The 27,441-nt window shown below is 36.1% G+C and overlaps 1 protein-coding gene across 2 annotated transcripts in view; it reads left to right on the forward strand.

The window, feature by feature from the left end:
* The window catches only part of LOC127856511 (radical S-adenosyl methionine domain-containing protein 2-like), a 227,848-nt gene extending 202,179 nt beyond the window's left edge, over nt 1-25,669 (forward strand). The window contains exons 2-7 of one of the 2 annotated variants that reach the window (XM_052392787.1): nt 18,142-18,303; nt 20,984-21,120; nt 22,415-22,507; nt 23,612-23,761; nt 24,314-24,346; nt 24,942-25,669. In XM_052392787.1, coding sequence (XP_052248747.1) covers nt 18,144-18,303; nt 20,984-21,120; nt 22,415-22,507; nt 23,612-23,761; nt 24,314-24,346; nt 24,942-25,106 — 738 coding nt within the window. In that variant the 5' untranslated portion in view covers nt 18,142-18,143 and the 3' untranslated portion in view covers nt 25,107-25,669. The remainder of the gene's footprint in view (nt 1-18,141; nt 18,304-20,983; nt 21,121-22,414; nt 22,508-23,611; nt 23,762-24,313; nt 24,347-24,941) is intronic. The other variant, XM_052392785.1, reaches the window with a different exon arrangement.
* The last annotated feature ends 1,772 nt before the right edge of the window (nt 25,670-27,441 follow it).

Consider the following 27,441-nt stretch of genomic DNA (forward strand, 5'->3'; position numbering starts at 1 on the left):
CTGTTAAAACGCGAAATTAAGTTGAATTGAAACAACAATGCGTTAAATATTATTTTTCATCAATCTGACATTTTTCACGGCGACTGATCGGAGCAATATCACGAGGGTACTGTAAAAATCGTCAGATCTCACGATCTGACAATATTGACGCTACACCGGTCTATTTCGTTTCCGTAGAGATAGCTAATGTCGTCCGTTTGTAAGCTCCAATTTGATTGGCTGACGGGTTCAATGGCTTATTCTAAAAATAAATGCTGCTCGAGCAGCATATTGCTGCTCGAGCAGGAATTTTGCTGCTCGAGCAGCATTTAAATGCTGCTCGACCAGTAAATTGCTGCTCGAGCAGCAATATGCTGCTCGAGCAGCATTTAAATGCTGCTCGAGCAGCATTTTTTTCTGCTCGAGCAGAAGTTAAAGTTTCGACCCCTTTGGTGCGCCATACTCCTTAGCGTGCCCCGCTGACAGCATCTCTCCCACGTCACGCGTCGTGGCGGGAAGCGTCACCAGTCGCTCGACCGCCTCCTTGTGGCACTCGCTTTCGTCGTGCTTCCGGAACTTCTCGGTACCCGCTTTCCAGTAGAAGAAGCCGTCACTGATGAAGCTGCCGGCCACCTTCGTGTTGCCGATCTTGCCCAACTTCTTGGCCGCCATGCAGAGATGGCAGAACGCAAGGTTCCGGCTCTGAAAAGAATAACATTGTAATAAATTTTGTGTTAAATATTAATGATAATAATAAGAAACATTATTAAGCAACATTTTTTTTACAATACTAGTATTTTTTGTATGTTGTGTCTTTTTTTCTAAATTTCGTTTGTATTAAGATCAACATTATGTTCATGAAAGATAAGAACAATCGCAAATTAAAATTAAATACTTATATACATACCTCATCGTAGTGGAGCCATGTGAAGGAATCAAACCAACAAGATTGGAATGAACGCTGTTCTGGCTTTTTCTTCCCGAATGTACGCTTAGGAAACGCAAAATTTCGAGGCCGATTAGGAATACTCATTTTGAACATTAAACAATTACATATTTGATATTGTTTTAATGATTTCTAATCAAATAATAACTGATGTACTTAGAGAACAAACATATTTTCAAACTAATTACTGTTTTTCACGCGTATATTTACTCAAAATTGTTTTTAGTGGCAGTTACCTTTGAATTAAAGCTATCAATTAAAATTAAAAGAATCGCCTGTCTCAAAACACCGCCAGTGCAATCACGGAAAAGAACAATAAAACCATTAACGCAATGACATTTACTCCGGCCCCTAGTTTATGACACCTTACAAGGGATAATGACACATCACTATTGGCAACCTCAGAGCAAACGGAGAGGGGACACATGGCTTCTGCACTGACGACGCGTGATTACAAAAAAATGGTTTTGGGGCGGCGATTTTTTTGGGATTTTACGTTTAGTTATATAACGATGACCAGCCGAAATATTGGGGGGGGGGCGGTCGCCCCCCCCCCCTGCCCCCCCCCCCCCATTATCTACGCCCCTGTTTAAATAGAAATAAATCGAGCACTATTTATTGCCTATTCATTATAGATAAAAAAAAATGGAGCAATATATATTTATTGCCTATTCTTTATACTTCAATATATGTCTTGCACTTATTTAATGCATAATCATAATATTTGCGCACTGAAAATCATTTCCTGTTAATTTCAAACATTATTTGTAAGTAGCGATTAATTGGTAGATTTTATTTAAAAGTACAAAGCCATAAAAAGCTGGTTTCTGGCAATTTTAACATGATTAATTTATACAAGAAGGCCTGATTACAATTATTGTTTATCAGAAGACCAGCCATCTTCATAAATACTGAATTCAATACTAATTTAAGTACATGTATATAATTTTTGGCAAAAAAAACTGATGAAGATCAAAGATATTTACAATTATGTCTTCCATAAATTAAGGTCATGGACGCTATACCTTCCTCAGTGCAGACGACCCAGCGAACACGAAAGCAAAATTTGTTTTTCTATGCAAATGAACATTTCTTTGTTTTGTTTTTTATCCTTTTAAAAATGTATTGTCAAACAACAAAACACAATCAATGAGAAACAAACTAATTATTCTAGCAATTTGTATACATTTTTAACACAACCTGTGTGCTGGCTATATCGATCATATGTAACCGTATAATATTGCGCTGCTTACTTCCCTTGGATATATCAGTGTTTGTTCACCTACGAATTTTAAATCGAGGCGTTTGACGATATTGCTATTTCGGCATTTTCTTAAGACGTTTATACCGGTTAATAACCCCGCATGGTGTAAGTTTCCACATGTTATCAATGCTATATAACTTGTATTTTGTTAAGGCAGTAATTATTTATGAGGTATATTCATTCATTCAGGTTTTTTCAGTAAATGCTATTCGTACCCAAATTACGTCGTACCTACCCTTTCGACCCAGTTGAGGCTATATGTCCTATTTGGTATCCGGAGAAGCGCCCCCCCGGAGAACTGCCCCCCGGAGAACTGCCCCCTTATTAGCTCATCTATTTTTTGAAAAAAAATTATGAGCTATTGTCATCACCTTGGCGTCGGCGTCCGGTTAAGTTATGCGTTTAGGTCCACTTTTCTCAGAAAGTATCAATGCTATTGCATTCAAACTTGGTACACTTACTTACTATCATGAGGGGACTGGGCAGGCAAAGTTAGATAACTCTGGCGTGCATTTTGACTGAATTATGTGCCGTTTTTATACTTAGAAAATGGAAAATTTTGGTTAAGTTTTGCGTTTAGGTCCACTTTTTTCAGAAAGTATCAATGCTATTGCATTCAAACTTGGTACACTTACTGACTATCATGAGGGGACTGGGCACGCAAAGTAAGATAACTCTGGCGTGCATTTTGACAGAATTATGTGCCCTTTTTATACTTAGAAAATTGAAAATTTTGGTTAAGTTTTGTGTTAAGGTCCATTTTATTCCTTAAGTATCAAAGCTATTGCTTTCATACTTGCAACACTTACTAACTACCGTAAGGGGACTGTGCAGGCAAAGTTATGTAACTCTGACTGGCATTTGGACGGAATTATACTTATACGGAATTATAATTATACGGAATTATACCCCTTTATACTTAGAAAATTGAAAGTTTGGTTAAGTTTTGTGTTTTGGTCCACTTTACCCCTAAAGTATCATAGATATTGCTATCATACTTGGAACACTCGCAAACTATCATAAGGGTACAGTAAAAGGACAAGTTGCATAACTCTGGATGTCATTTTTACGGAATTATGGCCCTTTTTTGACTTAGTAACTTTGAATATATGGTTAAATTTTGTGTTTGGATCCACTTTACTTCTTAAGTATCAAGGCTATTGCTTTCAAACTTCAAATACTTTCATGCTATCATGAGGTTACTGTACTTGGCAAGTTGAATTTTACCTTGACCTTTGAATGACCTTGACTCTCAAGGTCAAATTATTAAATTTCTCTAAAATTGCCATAACTTCTTTATTTATGATTAGATTTGATTGATACTTTGACAAAACTACTCTTACCTGACATACCACAATAGACTCCACCCAAACCATCGCCCGTGCCCCCCCCCCCCAACCCCCCCCCCCCTATTTTTTTTTTTTTTTTTTTTTTTTTTTAAGATCATCTCACAAATGACCACCACACCCTCACACTATACCCCCCCCCCCCACCCCACCCCCTCCCCAATTTTTTTTTTAAATGGTTAAAAAACAAAACTATTTATTTTGATTATTTTATGTTTGAAATACCGTCCAACCATCGCACCCAAGAATCCCCCCCCACCCCCCCCTCCCCCCACCCGAATCCCCCCCCCTATTTTTTTTTTTTTTTTTTTTTTTTTTTAAGATCATCTCACAAATGACCACCACACCCTCACACTATACCCCCCCCCCCCCACCCCCTCCCCAATTTTTTTTTTAAACGGTTAAAAAACAAAACTATTTATTTTGATTATTTTATGTTTGAAATACCGTCCAACCATCGCACCCAAGAATCCACCCCCCTCACCCCCCCCCACCCCGATTTTTTTTTTCCCTTTTTTTCGCATTTTTGGAAGAAAATGTAATAAATGTCCACACCCCCACACAATGCACCGCTCTTCACTCCACCCCTCCCTCCTTTGTGATTGAAAATGAGAGTCCCTTCACCTTTAAAAAGAAAATAGATGAGCGGTCTGCACCCGCAAGGCGGTGCTCTTGTTTTAAAGGTGGCGGAGAGGTGCCCCCCCATCAAATCGGTAGGGGCGGAGAACTGCCCCCCTGTCAGAATTTAGTAGGCGGATATCTGCCCCCCCCCATCAAATCTGTAGGGGCGGAGAACTGCCCCCCGGTGTCATATTAGTTATTAGTTACGTAGTGAAAACAATACTTACGGGTAATTTTACGTTATCGCCGTACACATTTTATCCGGTAACAATTGAATTTCAGTACAAGTATATTACCATTTATCGTACTGAATAACACAAATTGTCTAGAGGCATGTGATAATACTGTTTAAGGCCCTTAGTGCGCATCTGCACCACTCACTATACATGAATGCCATGTAAAAGTCGTGTTTTAATAAGAGCGCGAAACATAGTCGAGATCCACACAGGAAACGCGTGCGTGTTAATACTGGCCAAGTGTCGCAACTAAATATAGACGTGCAACTCAGTACTTATGGAGGAAAAGTTACATCGGAATTAATTTTCATTATAAAGATAGTATTGACCCATGGAAAAAAAACGTAAATTTACGTATAAAAAGTAAATTAATAGGCAAAGCAAAGGCATTAATTTAGCTGACTTGAAGAAAAAAGTAGAGTGAAGTCGAATTTATAATCAATTTATTTATGTTGTTTAGTTAATGCATGTGTCATACAAAATGACATGCATAAATACACACCTTACACATATTACGGCAACAGTTTGCATTTTGAGCAGATCATGTCGACATGCCAAACAAACAAAATCGGTAACAGTTGCTTTAATTAGCAGCTAATTAGGCAGGCAGAGAACTTGTTACCGTTAACGATAAGCACCGCGATCTTTTAATCTTTTAATTGGTAGACCGGACCGACCTTTATTGTTAAGAACGTGTTAGCTTTGAATAAAGCCGCATACGGGTTTATTATATTGAACCGTCCAAATCCGTAATTGGCGAAAACAAACAAATAAATTATTGTTTTCAGCTTGCATAAGGATGGATTAAATTGCATGCTAATTGTTTGTTTTACTTACGGGGAAAATATCAAATACTTCAGCCGAGAAAACTTTTTATTAGCAAAAAGTGATTTGTTTTTCTTTGTTCACATAGACGAAAATCACGTGATTATCAAGATGGCGACGTCAATGCCGAGGCAGGTTTTTTTTGCCGTTTTATAACTTTTATTACTTGTACAACTTTATATTACTTTTGAAATTTCACTCAATTTCCAGACATAATAGCAAGAAAGTTACTGGCGTTATTGTCATTATAATACTCGCTTCATATATCGCCGCGAAATTTCTTTAATTAGGGGGCACTTCTCCGGGTCATCAATTCTGACAGGGGGGCAGTTCTCCGCCCCTTATTAATCGGCAGGGGGGCAGTTCTCCGCCCTATAAAAAACAGTGAGGGGGCAGTTCTCCGCCCAGTGAAAAATCTTTGGGGGGGGGGGCAGTTCTCCGGGGGGGCACTTCTCCTAGAGCCGTCCTATTTGTTAGGGTAATTTCCAAAGCTTTTCTTTCGTAACTATGTCATTGTTTATTACTAAAGTATAGGCTATACTTTTTACATTTTTTCAGTCATTTAAAGTATTTTTTTATTACAATACATCATTTTCATTGTTCTTTACTGCAGAACTGAAATCTTTTATTTTGTTTTATTGCAGCAATTTACCACATACATCGAGTTGAATCTAAGAATAAATACTGAATACCACCACATACAGTGTTCTTTTTCGACATGATCGGTCCGCTATCTGTTTCCAGAACAGAAAAGTAAATTGACCTACACTGCTAGTAGCAGATGGAGATGACTGGTGCTGGACATCAAACTAAATCCACTTTCAAAATTGGTCGCACAAAAGTCTCATCTGTATTTCAACCGGCTTAAGAAAGTTTATTGTATGTCAACACGGCATGTACGTCTGTTTTCTGCAAAAGGAAGGGCTCCTTATGAAGAGAGAATTGATGACTTTAGGAAGCGCTGTTCTGCTTCATGGCGCAAAGTGACTGAAAGTTTGTGCATAGTAGTTTAACTTATGAGAGTAATGTTGGTGACATTAACCTGATTGAACAGCAATTACCTATGAAAGTTACGTAAAAGTTAAAGACGAATTTGAAGTGTACTTAAAAATTGTGAAAATTGAACCAAGTCTTAAAGAATTATCGGCTCTCACTACAGACGTGTCGCTACAGGAAAAAGCAAAGTTACATGGGCTGGAAAAGATTGACCAAAATAAACAATCAATATTAAAAAAAGTCATATCCAGCATGAATCCAAACTCTGTCCATGGTGGTGTGAAGACACACAGTTCGAGGTCCTCTAGACGTAGGAGTGAACTCATCGCATTGAAACAAGCAGAAGCCGAATCTGCCAAGATAAAACTGAAATATACTCAACAAGAAGCAGCACTTTTGAAACAAAAGGCAGAATCAGAAGCGAATCTTCAAGTTCTTTCCCAGCAAAAAGCTTTTGAAGCCGACGCTGCAGAAGTAAAGGTACTACAAGAGCATGATGTCGAAGGCTCTGATGGGTCAGAAAGTCATGTTGCATCAGACATTAAATTCAAATTGCAAACTTTGCCTGTTGTAAAACCTGACAATCTAGTTCAATAATTCATCAAGAAATACACAATCCAACAGTATCTGACACTAATATGGGAGAAAATCTGTGCAAATTTCTCCTTAAAAAAGACTAGGCTCTCTCGCGACCGACTATATTTAGTGACAAAACTGACTTTTTATCCCTGGAAATGTTTGTATGAATATTTAAAATGATGATAATTTATAATAGCTGTATTAATACAAGTATCAAAAATGTTGATTTTTAATGCAAAAAATGACTTTGTTTGTGCAAATGTTCGTTTTAATACGAACAAAGATGACAGTTAATAATAGTTCGTATTAATACGAAATATCAAAAATGTTGATTGTTAATGCAAAAAAAAAGACCTTTTCCCTGAAAATGTTCGTATAAATACCAGCAATGATGACATCTATGAATTTATCAAGTATTTCTGAAAAAAATTATAGTGCGTAAATTTACAAAGTATGGTTATGTTAAGAATCTATGAATTAAACAAGTATTTCTGGGTTTTTTTAAGTGCGTAAGACGAATTTTACGAAGTCTGGTTTTGTTAAGAATCTATGAATTCACCAAGTATTTCTGAAATTGTTTAATAATGCGTAAATTTAGGAAGTCTGGTTTTGCTATGAATTTGCCAAGTACAGAGTATTTCTGAAAATATATAATAGTGTGTAAATGTACGACTTATGTTAAGAATATATGAACTGACCAAGTACATGACTTTGTATTTCTGAAAATTTTTAATGCAGCATAAATTTACGAAATATGATTTTGTTGAGAATAAATGAATTGACAAAGTACAGGGTATTTCCGAAAAAATATAATAGTGCGTAAATTTACGAAGTATGGTTTTGTTAAGAATATATGAATTGACCTGGTATTTCTGAAAATTGTTAATAGTGCGTAAATTTACGTAGTAAGGTTTTCCTGAGAATATATGAATTGATGAAGTAATTCTGAAAAAAAATAGTAGTGCGTTATTTTACGAAGTATGGTTTTGTTAAGGATATATGAATTTACAAAGTATTTCTGAAAAGTTTTACTAGTTCGTAAATTTACGAAGTATGGTATTATTAAGAATATGAATTTACCAATTATGTCTGAAAAGTTTTAATAGTGCGTAAATTTACGAAGTATGGTTTTATGTAGAAGAATATGAATTTACCAAGTATTTCTGAAAAGGTTAAATAGTGCGTAAATTTACGAAGTATGTTTTTGTTAAGAATCTATGAATTCACCAAATACTGAATTTTTTAATAGTGCGTAAATTTACGTAGTATGTTTTGTTAAGAATCTATGAATTCACCAAGTATTTCTGAAAGTTTTAAATAGTGCGTAAATTTACGAAGTATGTTTTGTTATGAATCTATGAATTCACCAAGTATTTCTGAAAGTTTTTACTAGTTCGTAAATTTACGAAGTATGGTATTATTAAGAATATGAATTTACCAATTATGTCTGAAAAGTTTTAATAGTGCGTAAATTTACGAAGTATGGTTTTATGTAGAAGAATATGAATTTACCAAGTATTTCTGAAAAGGTTAAATAGTGCGTAAATTTACGAAGTATGTTTTTGTTAAGAATCTATGAATTCACCAAATACTGAATTTTTTTAATAGTGCGTAAATTTACGAAGTATGTTTTGTTAAGAATCTATGAATTCACCAAGTATTTCTGAAAGTTTTTAATAGTGTGTAAATTTACGAAGTATGTTTTTGTTCAGAATCTATGAATTTACCAAGTATTTCTGACAGTTTTTAATAGTGCGTAAATTTACGAAGTATGGTTTTGTTAAGAATCTGTGACTGTTTGTTTTTTTTAATAGTGCGTAAATTTATGAAGTATTTTTTGGTTAAGAATCTATGAATGTACAAAGTATTTCTGAAAATATATAATAGTGCGTAAATTTACGAAGTATGGTTTTGTTAAGAAAATATGAATTGACCTCATATTTCGGAAAATTGTTAATAGTGCGTAAATTTACGAAGTAAGATTTGGTTGAGAATATATGAATTGATGAAGTATTTCTGAAAAGTTTTACTAGTTCGTAATTTACGAAGTATGGTATTGCTAAGAATATGAATTTACCAATTATGTCTGAAAATTTTTAATAGTGCGTAAATTTACGAAGTATGTTTTTTTTTATGCATTTACCAATGAAAATGTTAAATAGTGTGTAAATTTACGAAGTATGGTTTTGTTAAGTCTGGTTTTGGTAAGAATCTATGAATTCACCAAGTATTTCTAAACATTTTTAATAGTGCATAATTTTACGAATAATGGTTTTGTTAATCATATATTTCTTTAAAAAAAAGAAGTTCATAAATTTATGCCACATGGTGACAAGCAATGAAAACAACTACTGATTTTTCTCCCTTAAAATGTTCGTAAATTTACGAATAATTTCTTAGTTGATGTCAAATGTGTTCTTTTTTCATTAAAAATGTTCGTAAATTTACTCACTTTTTTAGGAAATATACAAGTTTGATAATTCCTGTTCATGCATTTTGATTCAAGGTAAAATTCGTGTGCAATAAAAGTGAGAAAAAAACACCTGTTTTTTTTCATTTTGCAACGAAAAAAGGGAATATCAAAGGATATTCCCTCATAGAATTCCGATGCGTTGTAGTAGTAGTAGTAGTAGTAGTAGTAGTAGTAGTAATAGCAGAATCAGAAGCAGAAATAGCAGTAGTAGCAGTAGTGGCAGTAGTGGAAGTAGCAGTAGTAGTAGTAGTAGTAGCCGTAAAATTGTAGTAAAATACTACTGAACTCGGAAAATATAAATAAACGCACAACATTGTTTGTTGTTTTAGTAGACGTCGTAGTGTAGGTACTGATAGCAGTCTAAGTAGTAGTGGCTGTAGTTATTGTTGTTATGTATAAGTTATAGTAGCAGTAACGGCAACAGCAGCAGAAGAGGTAGCAGTAGTTATAGTAGCTTTTCTTTTGAAGTTTTATCAGTTTAATATACACAGATAAACAAACAACACTTAAACAATTATTAATTCTTTAATTATAGTTATCTTGTTTCTTACGACTTTTCAATGAAGAAATTGTCTTGTGTCCTTGACTCGAGTTGTGGGATTCGGCTTCGCTATAATTGCGCGATAACGTTATTGTTGTTTCTTCTTTTTATTTCGACAATTGAATTTAACAAACGGCGATAACCTTTCACACACTTTCAGTACCTTTATAAAGCTGAGATTTTATGAGGCATCTGATGTTATGAAGCGGTGATTCGAAAAGCAGTGATACAATAAAGGAAGAATTGTATATTATGTCGGAAGTTTAAGGTACAGTGATTTACCGACATCTGACAATTAAAAAAATATAATCGCAGTCGAATGACAAGTGTGTCACTTATCTACGATATCGTGTCAAAAGTCGCAAGTGATATTCATAGTTGATACATGTATATATTTCGCACTCAATTATATGCATATCATTTTGGCTAGAAAACGAAATCAAATCTTTGTCATATAAAATGCAGAATTCTTGTTGCGATCGAAATTTGGAAGATATGTTAGACTCTTTTAATAAAAAACACATTTTAAAAAACATTCCTATTGTGATGCTTCTTTTAGTATCAGGTTGTGTTGGACTTATAAACAATGCCTTATCATTTACCTTTTACAAGCAAATAATGCACAAATCGACGGCAAATTAGCTTCTGGTTTATCTCTCAGTCACACATTGGATAGTGTGTTTGGTGGATGTAGACTAAATAGGATGTATGTTTCAACCTTTGTACTAAATAGGCTAAATAGGATGTATGTTTCAACCTTTGTACTAAATAGGCTAAATAGGATGTATGTTTCAACCTTTGTACTAAATAGGCTAAATAGGATGTATGTTTCAACCTTTGTACTAAATAGGCTAAATAGGATGTATGTTTCAACCTTTGTACTAAATAGGCTAAATAGGATGTATGTTTCAACCTTTGTACTAAATAGGCTAAATAGGATGTATGTTTCAACCTTTGTACTAAATAGGCTAAATAGGATGTATGTTTCAACCTTTGTACTAAATAGGCTAAATAGGATGTGTGTTTCAATCTTTGTACTAAATAGGCTAAATAGGATGTATGTTTCAACCTTTGTACTAAATAGGCTAAATAGGATGTATGTTTCAACCTTTGTACTAAATAGGCTAAATAGGATGTATGTTTCAACCTTTGTGCTAAATAGGCTCAATAGGCTCAAAATGCTGTTAACTATGTACTTTATAGGCTTAATAGGCTGAAAATGCTGTTAAATAGGCTAAATAGGCTAATTAGGATGTATGTTTCAACCTATGTACTAAATAGGCTGAAAAGGCTGTTAAATAGGCTAAAAAGGCTGAATAGGATTTATGTTTCAACCTATATACTAAAAAGGCTAAATAGGCAATATAGGCTGAAAATGCTGTTAGATAGGCTAAATAGGCTAAAAAGGATGTATGTTTCAACCTATGTACTAAATAGGCTAAATAGGCTAACTTCACACACGTGGCGGGCGTCACAACTATTACGCACGATCTTTATGCGGTAACATTCACCAGCGACGTCGCTTGCAAACTGGGGTATTTTGTTAATATTTCTGCCATCTCCTGCTCAGTTGTGATGGTGTGTATCGTTACAATAGATCGATTTCTTACGGTTTATGAACCATTTCCAACATGGAAGTTCACACCATTTCGCTGCAAGTTAATCTCAGCTGGCTTGTTTGCAATCACGTGTGGGTCTTGCATTCCCGATTTCTTCACGGCTGGAGTAGTAGAAATTGATGTGCAAATTATTGAGGCAAACGTCACGTTAAAAGGACATAATTATGGTATACCGGTTACGGGAGAGATTTTCTGGCTTATATAAGTCTCCTGCATTGTCAAGATTGTGGATTTTGCCTTGATTTTCGCATGCTTCGTCGTGATGTACTCTTTGATTGATCGAAAAGTTTACAACTCTAAACAAAAATTGTTGAAACACCATATCAATAAACATTCAAACAAGGCGCATGATCAGTGAAAGGTACAAATGCCAGTTTCGAATCTAATCAAATGCAAAATCTTGTAACACCAGAAGACACGCGAAAAGATATCCGACAAGAAAGAGCAGTGAAGCAGCGTAAACGCAATACGATCAGTGACATAAATCTTAAAATCACGCTGATGATATTTCTCATGGCAATCACGTCATTCGTAAGCCTGATGCCTAGCTATGCGATAACTTTAGTATATAGACAAAAGAGATACGAAAGTCCTTGGTGGATTTTACTGTTGATTAATACGAACTTCATACAGCGTCAACCCGTTCATCATTGACTTCTGTAACAGTGAGTTTCGCGTGTATGTGAAAAACGTCCTCCGATGTAGAAGTGCAAAATAAGGGACATTTGGGCATGTTCCACGTGTACGTAAAGAACATCCCCAGGTGAAGAAATGTACAATGAAAGGCCTATTTGCGTGCATTTAACGATGTTCACTTGAACAATTGATTCGCGTTCTGAGAAAATTGGGCTTAACGCATGTGCGTAAAGTGTCGTCCCAGATCAGCCTGTGCAGTCCGCACATGCTAATCAGGGACGACACTTTCCGCCTTTATTGGATTTTTGCTAAGAAGAGCCTTCATTCTAAACGAATATTGTCATAAAAGCGGAAAGTGTCGTCCCTGATTAGCCTGTGCGGACTGCACAGGCTAATCTGGGATGACACTTTACGCACATGCATTAAACCCAGTTTTCTCAGAACAAGGCTCAATTACGTTTGTGCACTAGTTTGCATGCACGATGAAAGACTGTTCATTGAACTGTTTCGCCATGTGTATGTTATGTGTTTTTCTTTTAAGTTTGTTTCTAAATACTTGTCATTCTTTCTTCAATATTTTTTTTAATTATATGGTATTAGATCTGAGGTCGGCAGTTGTTGTAATGCGCAGCAAAGATATGCCATTTCTTAAAAAAGTTATTTAACGTGATGTGAAGCCGATATGTAAAAGCTACTGGACCGACTATGTAAAAAGCTCACGAAGAATGGACAAATTTGTTTAGAGCATTATTCAACAAAACAAGGGACAGCTTTAAACCACGTCTTCAAGTTATGGTTATCAACAAAAGTCTAAATCAAACTCGTTAATGTACAAAATTGAATCGTAACACAATAGCATGTGTACTTAATGTAAACAACATCTCTTTTGGAACTCTCAGAAAGTAAGGTACATAATTAGAAAAATTCACGTAACTTAAACGTTATAATTTTTTGTCGGAAGTGGTGTTTTTTAAAATGTAACACATATCATTATACATATAAATTCCATTTCGTGTTGATGTCATTATAACTGTATAAATGGAATTACCTTATGCAGTCGCAGAGGTATTTGAAGAATTTCTTTCGATTCGTATACAATGTATAAACGTGCTTGCGAATATACTCTTTATAACATTCACAATGTTTTTTCTATATACTATAAAACTCTTATTTTTGAAGTGTTCCACGTTGGTAGCCAAATAAAGTAGAACGGCATAACATTTCTCAACATATTATATATCATTTTACGTCGAAACACATGTTAATATATTGAATTTGTATTTTTATATTGCAGTTCCAGGTTTTATATTCTTTATGTGTCATTCTAGTTTGAAATAAACTTTTATCTATTGAAAAATGTACATAAATATCCGCTTTCATATTGTATTATTTTTGTATAAATCATCCAACGTTGAAATAAAATATTGCACAACGTTATTTTACGTCCAAATAAAATATTTTTTTTGTTTAATTATGCGGTTCCATATCGTTTTCTCCTAGTATATATGTCAAAAAGTTGTTGTTTTTAAAATGCAGTCTCATATTGCTTTTTCCTTGCATATGCCATTTTAGTTTGGTTTAAAAGTTTACTTTTTATATTGTCCGTTTCATATTGTGTTCTCCTTTTATATGTCATTCTACGTTGAAGTACACATTTGAATATTGAACCATTAAAGAGTGCTGTTTTTTATATTGTATTTTCCTGGAATAGCTGTCACTAAAGAACAAAAACCTGTGTAGTTTCATATTATATTATCTGTTTTTTGTAGGCTGAAATAAAAGGTTATACATTTAAAAAGTGCGGTTTCATATTATATTCTCATTGCATCCGTTTTAATACGTTGAACTAATAGCTTATACATTACACAAAATAATTGCAGGTTCATATTTAATTTCCCTTGTACAATTGGTGACTTTTCTAGCGCAACACGTATTCAAATCAATATAGTTCCCTTATTGTAGAACGGATTTTGTTGAAATTTGGACATAGACTTATTCAACATATATCTATTACTTCATGTAAATTTAATTGAAATGAATCAAAAAGATCACTGAAACAGTAAAATGTTCAAAATCGTACATCGTAAAATAATAGTGTGAAAAGTAAAACGCATAAACGTACATGTCTTAATGACCGACCGGCTTGCAACATTGCGCTCAAGGATATTTAGCCATATTGCTTTTTTTCTAATAAATGTTATGTTTTCCCCAACCCACCTAAAAAGGAGAAAATTCAATAAAATAAGAATCATATCGCGTTTCACCATTTTCTCGTGTATAAAGATGAAACCATACCTACCCCACGTGCAAAAGCGCTCCATTGTCACGGATGAATGATTGTTTCGTTAACTTGCACAAATATAGTCACATGATCACATGTGTGATTTAAAATTCAAATCTTAATTAATTACTGAGATATTCAAGTTTGAAAGTGTTGCGTTAGAAAAGTCTCCAAGTGTACACACACATGCATATGTTTTGCCAACGAAAGTTTGTTTTTCCTGTTCGATTTTATTATCGCCATGTATTGAATGTTATTTTTAATTACATGTATGCCACTAAAGATTATCATATACATAGGCCAGCCATCTGAACGCTACTGTTATTTGTAACCCTGAAGTTTGGGATTAAGTTTGCGTTAGGCTATCACGTTGTCTCATTACGTGCCGAGTTACGTTTTTTTTGTTGAGAGAAATGAGGGTCGCTCTGAAAGACTGAAAATGACCATCGGAAGAGGTCTTGTCCGCTCACAGTGGATAAAACATTGAGGAGCCTTGCAGCAGGCGTTCCGAAGATGGCGCGTCACCAGCGACTGGTTCCGATTCCGAGTCACCAGTAACTGGTTCCAATTCCGAGTCCCCAGCAGCTGGTTCCTATTTCGAGTCACCAGCGACTGGTTCCGATTACGAGTCACAAGCGGCGGTTTCTAATTCTGAGTCACCAGTGACTGGTTCCTATTCCGAGTCACCAGCGACTAGTTCCGATTCCGAGTCACCAGCGACTGGTTCCAAACCCGAGTCAGCAGCGAATGGTTCCAATTCCTAGTCACCAGCAACTGGTTTCAATTCCTAGTCATCAGTAACTGGTCCATTCCGTGTCACTAGCAACGGGTTCCAATGCCGAGTCACCAGCGACTGGTTCCGATTCCGAGTCAGCAGCGACTTGTTCCAATTCCGAGTCTCCACCGTCTGGTTCCTATTCCGAGTCATCAGCGACTGGTTCCGATACCGAGTCACCAGCGATTGTTTCCAATTCCGAGTCACCAGCGACTGGTTCCGATTCGGAGTCGCCAGCGACTAGTCCATTCCGAGTCACAACCGACTGGTCAATTCCGAGTCACTCGCAACGAGTTCCAATGAAGAGTCACTAGCAACGATTTCCAATGCAGAGTCACTCGTAACGAGTTCCAATGCCGAGTCTCTAGCAACTGGTTCCAATACCGAGTCACTCGTAACGAGTTCCAATGCCGAGTCACTCGCAACGGGGTTTCAATGCGAGTCACTAGCAACTTGATCCAATGCCGAGTCACTAGCAACGGGTTCCAATGCCGAGTCACTCGTAACGAGTTTCAATGCCGAGTCTCTAGCAACTGGTTCCAATACCGAGTCACTCGTAACGAGTTCCAATGCCGAGTCACTCGCAACGGGTTTCAATGCGAGTCACTAGCAACGTGTTCCAATGCCGAGTCACTAGCAACGGGTTCCAATGCCGAGTCACTAGCAACGGGTTCCAATGCCGAGTCACTCGCAACGGGTTCCAATGCCGAGTCACTCGTAACGCGTTCCAATGCCGAGTCACTCGAAACGGGTTTCAATGCCGAGTCACTCGCAACGGGTTCCAATGCCGAGTCACTCGAAACGGGTTTCAATGCTGAGTCTCAACAACTGGTTCCAATGCCGAATCACTAGCAACGGGACACTTTCAATTTTTAGACTGTTAATAAGTGAACTGTTATTGGTTTATGACCTATCTTTCATATTTTTATTTCGCAACGCCCCCCCCCCCTCACCACACATCAGAAACGTGTATTATTTACGCTTAAAGAATTAGTAATAATTATCTTATGGCGCACTATCAGTATTTTTGTATTTGACAAAGTGTAAAATGCAATAGGTAGTCTCATATTCTGTAATTTCCATTGGCTATACCATTCGCTCTGATATTTGGGAAGCCATCTGCGCTTAACTCGATCATAAATTGGAAACAGTGCGCTATTGGTCCGTGCTTCCGACAAAATACGTCATCCAGCGATGGAAGCGTATTGGCACTGTACAAACAGGCCGGATTTTCCAATCGTTGGCGCTTATAGCACGTGCTATGAAAAGATTGTAATTCCATTCGTTTATATTTCGATATAGGGAAACGAAAGTAGCCCGGAATCTTTGCCGGGAATTTCGATACGTTTTCTGAAAAGCTCAAGGTTGCATTAAACGCGCGAGATTTCATTCTAGCGTATATATTCAGCCGCCGAAACAGGTCTGTTGTGCGAAATATTGCTTTTCAAAAAGTACTATACATCTAGCATAGCATCGAAATTTATTTAACATGTACTATCATGATGGAGTTATTTGCAGCTACCGCTCTCCTACTCTGCGCTTTTTGCGTTCCTGCTTGCGATTTATCGCTTTCGGCTATATTACAAACTGAAAGAACCTAATAATAATCCGTGTGCCACGGAAAACACGTGCTGCAGTGAAATAAAATTGCAAAATGGCGAACTGCAGGCTGGAAAACTGTCGACGAGAATGCTGACTGTCATGCCGTCGGATGAATACGCCGAAAAAGAAGTCCCACTAAGCGTGAATTATCATTTCACGCGGAAATGCAACTACAAGTGCGGATTTTGTTTTCACACTGCGAAAACATCGTTTGTGTTACCGCTTGACGATGCGAAGAGAGGGCTTGAACTCTTTAAAAAATGCGGGTGAGTGGTCGATCAATATACTATGGTATGAGCCGAGTTCTGCGAAAACTGGGCTTAACGCATATGCGTAGAGTCATTCCAGATTAGTCTGTGCTGACTTTGCAGTCCACGCAGGCTAATCAGGGACGACTCTTTCAGCGTCCACTAAATTGTCCGTTTGAAGAAAAACGGAAAGTTTCGTCCCTGATTAGCCTGCACGGACTTCACAAGCTAATTTGAAATGACACTTAAAGTTGAGCCCAGTTTTCCTAGAATGAAGCTCTACTGAAGTAGTTGTTTTACGCGATTCGTCGTCGAAAATGGCGTGTTTAAGACAATAGAGCTGTCTTTCGTTGAGTTAAGAAAATATAATCTTCTAGATACTGATGTTTATTTGGAGAATCTAAAATGTCTTATAATACAAAGGAAATCTATTATTGAATTGATTAAAATCGATCAGACTCATATTTGCAGAGTGCGTTCATTCTGTCTGTATGATGTTTTAGTTTCTTGTTACTTTTTGATATGAGAAATTTTGAACGTTACCTCGATGCGTGTTTGTTTGTTGAGATTTAAACTTCGGAAATCTCGTATGTTTACATCACACCATTTAACCGGATTTTATGAATCATTAAAAGAATACATAAGCCTCGCTCTGTGAACAGGGGGTTAAATGCATATGCGTAAAGTGTTGTCCCAGATAAGCCTTTGCAGTGCGGATTGCACAAGCTAATCAGGGACGACACTTTCCGCGTAAACTGGAAGGGTCGACCTTTAAACGAAAAATACAATAAAAGCGAAAAAGTGTCGTCCCTGATTAGCCTTTGCGGATTGAACAGGCTAATCTGGGACGACACTTTACGCACATGCATTTTTAAACACCCTTTTCGTAGAGCGAGGCTCATATATATATAAGTATATAGGCATACAAACGACGTTTCAATTTCTTAATCAGGATATTCTGGGCCCGGTTGCTGAAAAATCAAAACTGTCTTTTAACTCTGACCCAAACAAAATTAATTTTAAGAGCAATGTTACAATCAAACTATTCGAGCTTACAAATAATTAAAACATACACCAAAGTCGTAACATTTTAAATCACATAAATAACTTGATAAAAAATAACTATCCGTTTAAGTTTTAAGCAACAAGGCCCTGTTTGTTTCCATCGTTTAAGGCATGAAGAAAATCAACTTTTCCGGTGGCGAACCGTTCATAGTGAAGAAGGGAGCGTTCGTCGGGGAGCTGGTTAAGTTCTGCAAACAGACGCTGGGCGTCGAGAGCGTCATCATCGTCAGTAACGGAAGTCTCGTCTCGGAGCGCTGGTTTGAGAAGTACGGTGAGTGCTATCATACCCCCGCATGAGCCGCGTTCTAGGGAAAACCTGGCTTTATGCATGTGCGTAAAGTGTCGTCCCAGATTAGCCTGTGCAGTCTGCACAGGCTAACCAGGGACGCCAATTTCCGCCTAAACTGGATGTTCGCTAAGAAGAGACATATTGTACACGATAAATACAATACAAGCGAGAAATTGTCGTATCTGATTAGCCTGTGCGGACTGTCCATGCGAATCTGGGACGACACTGTACGCACATGCATTAAGCCCAGTTTTCCCAGAACGCGGCTCATATAATCTCTCTGTTGGTCGGTCGCCCCGCATACAATGTTAATTGTTTATGGAGCTTACTACCAATACTACTTCCATATTTTTAGCGTTTGATTTCATACTTCATATACATCATCACAATGATGCGAAGATGTGCAATACATAATATTTACTTGCACGTGTGAGTGCGTAAATCAATTTTAGTTATCGCGTCAAGATATTGTGACTCGCAGTTCGTCACATATATACGTGTTATCTAATACTAGTCAAATGTCAGCGTCGTTGCTATATTCAGTTTTTGTTTTTAGTAATATGATATCTACATAGCGTGTGTTTAGCCCACCTGTAACCTACATTTGATCAGCAGTCTTAAAATAGCGTTATCAATGTTTAATATTACTTACGTTATCGCCATGGGTAGCAAAGTCAACGATTGTATTAAATTTATAACAGTTTGCAAATCATGATATATCTAGATATTTAAGTTAAATCGCATGTTTTGGTTTCATTCGCACGATTTGGTTTCATTCAAGATTTCGTCCTTAGTTGTTTCAATGAGGTCGTCAACGTCTCAGCTTCGCTTATTTGACATAATGAAAAGCATTGATTATTAATGTCTCTTGAAAAATCAACCGAAATCATTCGGCCAAGAACAATATGTATTCATATTATTTTTTGAAAACAAGTAAATTTGATATTTTGGTTGATTGTTTATGCTCGTCACGACGTTCAAAAACATTTTCTGAAAATGATTATTTCTTTATTTCTTGTCGTTTTCAGAGACCCAAAAGGCATACTTGGCATTTTGTAACGTTGACGCGTATGCTGCTAAAATGATGTCATAGCTATTATTTTGTAAATGAGGAATATTCGTTCGAAATTGTATTTGTTCGAAATACTATAGTATGTAATACTTTGCGAGTGTCCCCATATTCATGTACATAATTGTTTCATGCTCCTAACCGTAAATGAATCAATTAAGTGCGGTAAAAATACGCCATTTTAAATCATAACATTTCATAACACACTAGATCAATTATTTATTTAAAAAAAATCTGTTTAAAAAAAAATAAAAATGGAATATTAGCGATCATGGAATATGCAGTAAAAATTGCACTTAAATTATATTGTTCATATACAAACACAATATTCTTAACCATGTGAACGATAAAAAGTACAGATTAAGGTTTATCCTAAAAAGTTTTGGAAATTTTATTATAAGAGCGGTTTAATAATATCGCTTCTTACAACCATTATAGCGGAGCTATAATGTTTAATGTGTAACCACGATGGCCTTGACGGTAGATCGTTTACCGGTCATGGACACATGTGTTCACTTAAAGAAATGACCTATTTTACGTACTTTTTCAAATAACTCGAAGCACGCCGTCTTGACATGCTTTTATAACTTGTAAACAATAACGGTTTATCATGTAGTGGTATCCATATCGGATTTGCAAACAACCCAAGGCCAAAACTTAGTAATTCTTACCATTCCGATAGTAGGCCTTATCGCAATGTAAGCCTTAATGCGTAAATAAGTTGTTTGTTTCCGCTTACCCTACCGACCCTACTTTTTACGCGCCGACCCGTAATTTGACTGTTGTGTTGCAGGTTGAGTCTTCGGTCATTTTTGCGAAATTCCCTACCGGGTAAATTACTTTAAATTTTGCGATATGTTTGCTTCATGCGATCATATAAACTAAATTAACTTGAAATTAACTGAAGCTAATTCACTTAAGACTATTAAAATACAAAATAATGATAAATAACGATGATTTCTGCAAGGTAATGCATTTTCTTATTAAACTGGGAATTAATTATTAAGAACGTAAACGAAGAAAACAAGTTCAGCCGACCGATACCTACCCCAAAATTGTGTCGATGTTAGTGGAAACTTGTTTTTTTCTTTTTTTGCCACACACACATTTGCCGTTAGAGTAATATGAGTGCGTCACCATTATGTGAGCTATATCTTAGTCTAGTTCGCAAAAATATGTCGTAAAAGTAAGGTAAAAGAATGATACTTTAGAAAGTGTGTGGGGGGGAACAGATAAGTGACACTTTTTTAGATTGAACGTTTTATAAAGTAGTCTGTTTAAACGCTTCTAAAAGCTATCCTTAATATGAGCCTTGCTCTATGAAAAAGTGGGTAAATGTAATCCGCACAGGCTAATCTGGAATGTAGTCCACACAGGCTAATCAGGAATGTAGTCCACACAGGCTAATCAGGAATGTAGTCCACACAGGCTAATCAGGGACAAAACTTTCCGCCTTTGTGCTATTTTCGTTTAAAGGAAGTCCCTTCTTAGCGCAAGTCCAGTTTAGTCTGTGACGACACTTTACGCACATGCATTAAGCCCCGTTTTCCTAGAGCGAGGCTCGTATCAAATTCCCGTAAAATATCTCTTCAGGTGAGTTTTTGGACATTTTGGCTGTCTCGTGCGACAGCTTTGATGCCGATACAAATGAGAAGATCGGTCGACAGCAAGGACAGAAAAGTCATCTGATTAGCCTGCGATCCGTGCGAAGACTGTGCGCTGATTATAAGGTAATACGCGGATGATAAACAATAATGTATCGATGAGCAGGCGGAGACTGTGCACATATTATAAGGTCCACGGATGATAATCAATAAATTATGGATAAGGCTCTGATCTGTGCGAAGACTGTGCGCCGATAATAAAGTAATGCACCGATGATAATAGTTTTTCGATAATAATTTATAATTTAATCGCTGAATTTATAAGCTCTCTCTGTACGATGGTCAAACAGTGTTTTGTAGGTCATGTATTTATGATAAGCAACTAGATGTTGATTATCCTTCAATTTGTACGATGGTTGTGACCAGGTTTTACGATCATATATTGCTGATAAGCCTTTCGGCTATTGACAAGACTCCGATCTGCATTATTACAGGTAATTACTCTATTTTTTCGGACATTCTTAATTTTCGGACACCCTCTTTTTTAGCAAACATAATTATTTTTCGTGACTCTCAATTTTCGGACATACGGGTGTCGTCCATAATTAATGTCTCTTAATTTTCGGACATTAGATTTACAGCGCTATTCTACAGACTAGGGCCCTATTTTCGCTTATCTTGTGACACTTCGATCATGTTTGTTTTTTAACAACCGGATTAAAATCATTAAACCTGGCAGATGCATGCCTGAGGTCAATGGTTTATTACATTCGCGTAATTGGGTAAAACACCATGCTACAGCTAGGAAGGAAGCATAATCTGTTATGTTCTTACCTTTTGTTCTATATCATTTTAGACAATGTGAAGTTGTATTGATTTTGTTGAGCAGAGAAAGAAGAATAAATCACAATAAAATAATTGTAGATTGATTTATTGCTTTTATTTCAATATACGTTTCGGCCGTCTTAATTTGTGTCTCTCAATTTTTGGAGACCTGTAATTTTGGATATTTTTCGTATCTAAATTTTCGGACACGAAGAAAAAAATAATTAAGTGTCCGAAAACGTAGAGTAATTACGACATTATGCGCTGGTTTAAAGATCATGCATTGATAATATGCATTCAAAATCTGCAATCTTTACGTTTGGCATTATTAGAATGTTTGTGCAGGTGGCATTCAAACTGAACACAGTTGTGAACACGTTTCAAATTTTCCAATCTTTGCGGACGTCTTTATAATAATGTTTTTGCAGGTGGCATTTAAACTGAACACAGTTGTGAACACGTTTCAAAATCTTAAATCTTTGCGAACGTCTTTATAATTATGTTTTTGCAGGTGGCATACAAACTGAACACAGTTGTAAAACATTTTTCAAAATCTTCAGTCCTTGCGGACGTGTTTATAGTTATGTTTTTGCAGGTGGCATTCAAACTGAACACAGTTGTGAACACGCACAACAAGGATGAGAACATGGTGGAGGAAATAATGCAACTGAATCCGTGCAGGTGGAAGGTAGCGTTACGTAGTGGCATTTATTTATTACACCTTATGTTTAATTATCTGAAAATTTCCTGTTAAATTAACGCATTTTACTATGTTTTTGACATTATGACATACTTACGTTTGGTGCTTTTATGTATATTTAGATAGGTACGTTTTGTATTAAGAGAGATGGTAAACGCCAGACTGCCGGGGATACATAATTCGCAATGTCTTTTTGTCAAACGGTCCAATTTGGTCTCGTATGTATCATGTTGATTAGAAAAATGTTTGGGCTTTGAAAGCGTCGAGTTGTGTGCGGTATAATTCAATCGCATTACGCTACAGTAGGTTTGCATAGAACATGCAACGGGTGACATGTGGGTCGAGTTGTCATTCTGCTTAAAACCTCGATAACGAAGTGGTGTATTTTTATGAAAATTTATTTATGTGTCAAGACTTCGTCCAAGGCCGCTCCATTGTTTCTGTTATCAGAATATCAGTACACCAAGAAGCGTAGCGTATGTGAGATAACTTGCGATGATGTTTACACATAACCTATCTCAATACATTGCTTCCGATTATATAAAATGTAAATGGGTATAAAGGTTATCTATCTGAAAATAGGCATACGTTTTCCGCTTAATATTAGATTTGATAAATACTTAGGTATCTCCATTAAATTTAATCGGTAATTTAATGATAACTTATAAAGACCTCGCTTGGGATTGGGTTTTTAAGGTGGGTGGATTGAAGGTTTAGGTAACCATCATTAAAAAAGACAAAGAACACAAGTTTCCACGCAAAAGTTAGAGAAAAAATAAACTTACTTTATGAAATGTCATGCATGTAGATTTTTAAACATGACCTCTCTTTGATTATCATATGTCACGAGTAATGTTTCTGAAATAAGGAATACGGTTTCTGCTTAGCATAAAACATTCACATAATTTAGCATTTTTGTTAATGCTACTGTTTCCTGTTTACACCTGCGTAGCTAGCAAAAAACATTTATCTACCTGTCATCATTGACTCAACTTGTTGCTGAATCTTAACTTTACTGGGTGCTGAATCTTTGCAATAAATGTGATCAAGTGATACAATAAAGACTAATTATGTCGTTTTCGTATTCCCCAGGTATTTCAGTGCCTCCTGATAGACGGTGAAAACACCGGTCCGGATGCACTAAGACGGGCAGAATCCTTTGTCATCACCAATGCTGAGTTTGACGAATTTCTCCGAAGACACAAGGATGTCGAATACCTGGTGCCAGAATCTAACGAAAAGGTGCGCGCGTTATGTTTGGTTGGTTCGTATTGTTATATTCGCCCTAACGCGGTCTGTGAACCGGAACCACGCTTTTCATGAACACATTACCTGGATTAAGTGGTTAACCAGTACAAAAAAACAACAGTTTCTCACAACTGCCTGGCTTAAATCAGTGTAAGAGGGGGGGGGGGGGGGGGGGGGTAGAGACTGTACAATTTGTTCGAAACAAATCCCCGTACAACTGACCAGTCGGCAAATACGCGATCGCTCCGCCCACTAAGTTGTGCTTTCATAAAAACGCTTATTCCATTACTCCGTCAGTCTTTGTTTGTCGGACCATGTGGCCGCAATAAACGAAATCTGATTGAATATTACCTGAGTTTGATTGAAACCAGGCGAGTGGCCAATTAATGTGGACGGACTGGGATTCGAGCTTACAGAGTCCGTATTCACAGTGATGGCCACGATATTTTATAACGTTGAGCGTATAGTACTACTTTACGTTACTGCTTCACATTAGTTCTTACTCTGTTCGGCTTTTGCTTACATGTTTATATGTTTTTGTTTCAGATGCAGAAATCGTACCTGATCCTTGACGAATATGTAAGTTTATCAAATTCAACCTGACCCATATAAATTTACGTTTTGGTACACAGCAGAGAGACAATGTTGCTCAAGTTGTTTCGTTCTTTACAAGACAAAACTCGGCAAACGACTGATCAGTATCGCCTGTTACATTGCTTTACAAGAGTAATCAATTATTTGGTAGTATATGTAGAATATGTCTGATAATGCAGTTTATATAAATACCGACGTGTGTAGGCCGACAACCCTTATGCACGTGTTCGTAATCAAAATGGCATCATAAAATGTATGTTTATGAGACAATGGTTTTCTCATAGTATTTTACAGATAGCTAACATAAATGCATATAAGCCTCGCTCTGCGAAAAAGGGGCTTAATGCATGTGCGTAATGTTTTGTCCCAGATTATCCTGTGCAGTCCGCGGGGACGCCACTTTCCGCCTAAACTGGATTTTCGCAACAAAGATACTTCCTTTAAATGAAATATACCAATATTAGCGGAAAGTGTCGTCAATTTTAAGCGTGTGCGGACTGCACAGTTTGATCTGGGATGACACTGTGAGCACAAAAATTAAACCTCGTTTTCTCAGAGCGCCCCTCATTTTTTTCCACAGATGCGGTTTTTGGACTGCACGAAGGGTGCAAAAGAACACTCGAGATCTGTTCTGGACGTAGGCGTGGAGAATGCGCTCAATTTCAGCGGCTTCGACGAGAAAATGTTCTTCAAGAGGGGAGGCAAATACGTCTGGAGTAAAGCCGATATGCAGCTGGATTGGTAGCCTCCCTTTTAGAGAAAACAATTACCTTGGCAAATTTTAGTGTTTTGTTTTAATGTGATATTGGATATATATGAGCATTTCGGCAGCTAATCATTATTTTTTGACCGGATAAGGCGTGTTGATAAGGCCCAGAAATTTTAATTGAAAGGAAACGCGGGACTAAAGTCTTATATCAGGTTTCAGAGGTATTCATGGGCATTACATAATAACATACACGCACAGGATTTCAAATGTTTGATAATCAAAAACATACATTATATAACGACTTAACACGAAAAGCAGAGAAGTTATGTTTAGTTGGGAACGAATATTCCAATATTAGAAAACAAACAGAATATTTGAATCCAAAATTTCGATTTGGATATTCGCGATTTCACGAAATTAATTGATGTTCTTTTTTAAAACAGAAGTTTGTACAAAAACAGTATTGTGCTGACGACTGCCATGTATTAATCCGTGACAATATTGTTTGATTTTTTATCAATCATGTTCATGTGTTTGAATTTTTATACTTTGTACTTGATTATTATTGCCAGTGTTTTACTCGTCTTTTTCGCATAAATCTCGACTTTTATTTTTTTTAGATATATTTTAATTTATAAATATCGGTTGTTTTATTTAAAAAATAATAAATACAGTGTATGCGTTTTTTTTTCTTATATTATAGAAGATTTGTTTTTGTTGTGCTTTTTTCTGATTTGCATCATCACATGTACAGCAGTAATACCATCGTCATAATCAACGCCATTATCACCACTACCATTATCACCACCACCTTTGTCCGGTTTGTTAAAAACATGGCAGGTGGAGAGCGGACCAGATTTCCTCAAATGGCTAGGGGTGGATCTAATATTGTCGGTGCGTTGGAGCTATGATCTTATTACATCACAATTTGAAGTAACTAATGCTATATTTTAAAATCGTAAACATTGCATAAGTCAGAGATATGACTCTGGTGTCATCTCTCTAGGCACTATTTAAATTGATCACGCGAGTCTTAAACCCATGTAAAATTCAATTATTAGTACCGACACATCATAGAGACAATCGTGCACAACAATGCCATTGTATAATTAACATACTCCTGTTTCCATATTTTAAAAATGGCGTCTTTTTGGTAGTTTTTCTGCTTAGCTTTTTGCGTCGGCCTATCTTTACAACTATCAGAGTATGAGGTTGTTACTTCATAAGCAGATATAAGCTCGAATTAATGGGCATTTCATTGCTTATCATTTTCCAGTTGTTAAGGAATCGCTTTGTGTGGCCGACCATTTGAGTTTTCGTACGTACCTTCTCAGTTTTTTTTAGCTTGTACGAATTTATAATCGTTCTAAGCTGTATGAAGTTTCCCCTTAAATATGACTACGTTAGGTGTTAATATATTGACAATATTTAATTAAAATATGACTACGTTAGGTGTTAATATATTGACAATATTTAATTAAAATATGACTACGTTAGGTGTTAATATATTGACAATATTTAATTAAAATATGACTACGTTAGGTGTTAATATATTGACAATATATAATTAAAATATGACTGCGTTAGGTGTTTATATATTGACAATATTTAATTAAAATATGACTACGTTAGGTGTAAATATATTGACAATATTTAATTAAAATATGACTACGTTAGGTGTTAATATATTGACAATATATAATTAAAATATGACTACGTTAGGTGTTAATATATTGACAATATATAACTAAAATATGACAACGTTAGGTGTTAATATATTGACAATATATAATTAAAATATGACTACGTTAGGTGTTAATATATTGACAATATTTAATTAAAATATGACTACGTTAGGTGTTAATATATTGACAATATTTAATTAAAATATGACTACGTTAGGTGTTAATATATTGACAAAAATTAACAAGCAGATAAAGGGTAAATAACTAGAAAAAAAGTAGACATACCTTCGATTAACCGGTTTATTTTTCAATCAATGCCGCTTTACACTTTATTATTCAGTTTATTCTTACAATCCCTTGCAAGACGGTTACATTACATGCTAGAGCAGAACAACAGCTATGCTTTGTTTTGCTTATGGTTCGTGTTCTATAGTGTAGTAAGAGTAAGAGTAGTGGTTAGGTACAATACTTTCTCTCGTAACAGAGTTTCTGATGTTTTATTGGTTGCTATAGCGAATGCGTATTTACTAGTATATAGTAAATTAAATAATCAAATCCGAAGTAGTTCAATGAACAAAAACACTACGATACGATAATGCATTACATGCTTTAATGGTACTTACAATGAATAACGACTGGGATACACAAATAAAACATGTGAATATGTTCCACTCAATAGATACACA

This window comes from Dreissena polymorpha, chromosome 13 (assembly GCF_020536995.1).
Source record: "Dreissena polymorpha isolate Duluth1 chromosome 13, UMN_Dpol_1.0, whole genome shotgun sequence".
Taxonomy (NCBI): Eukaryota; Metazoa; Mollusca; class Bivalvia; order Myida; family Dreissenidae; genus Dreissena; species Dreissena polymorpha.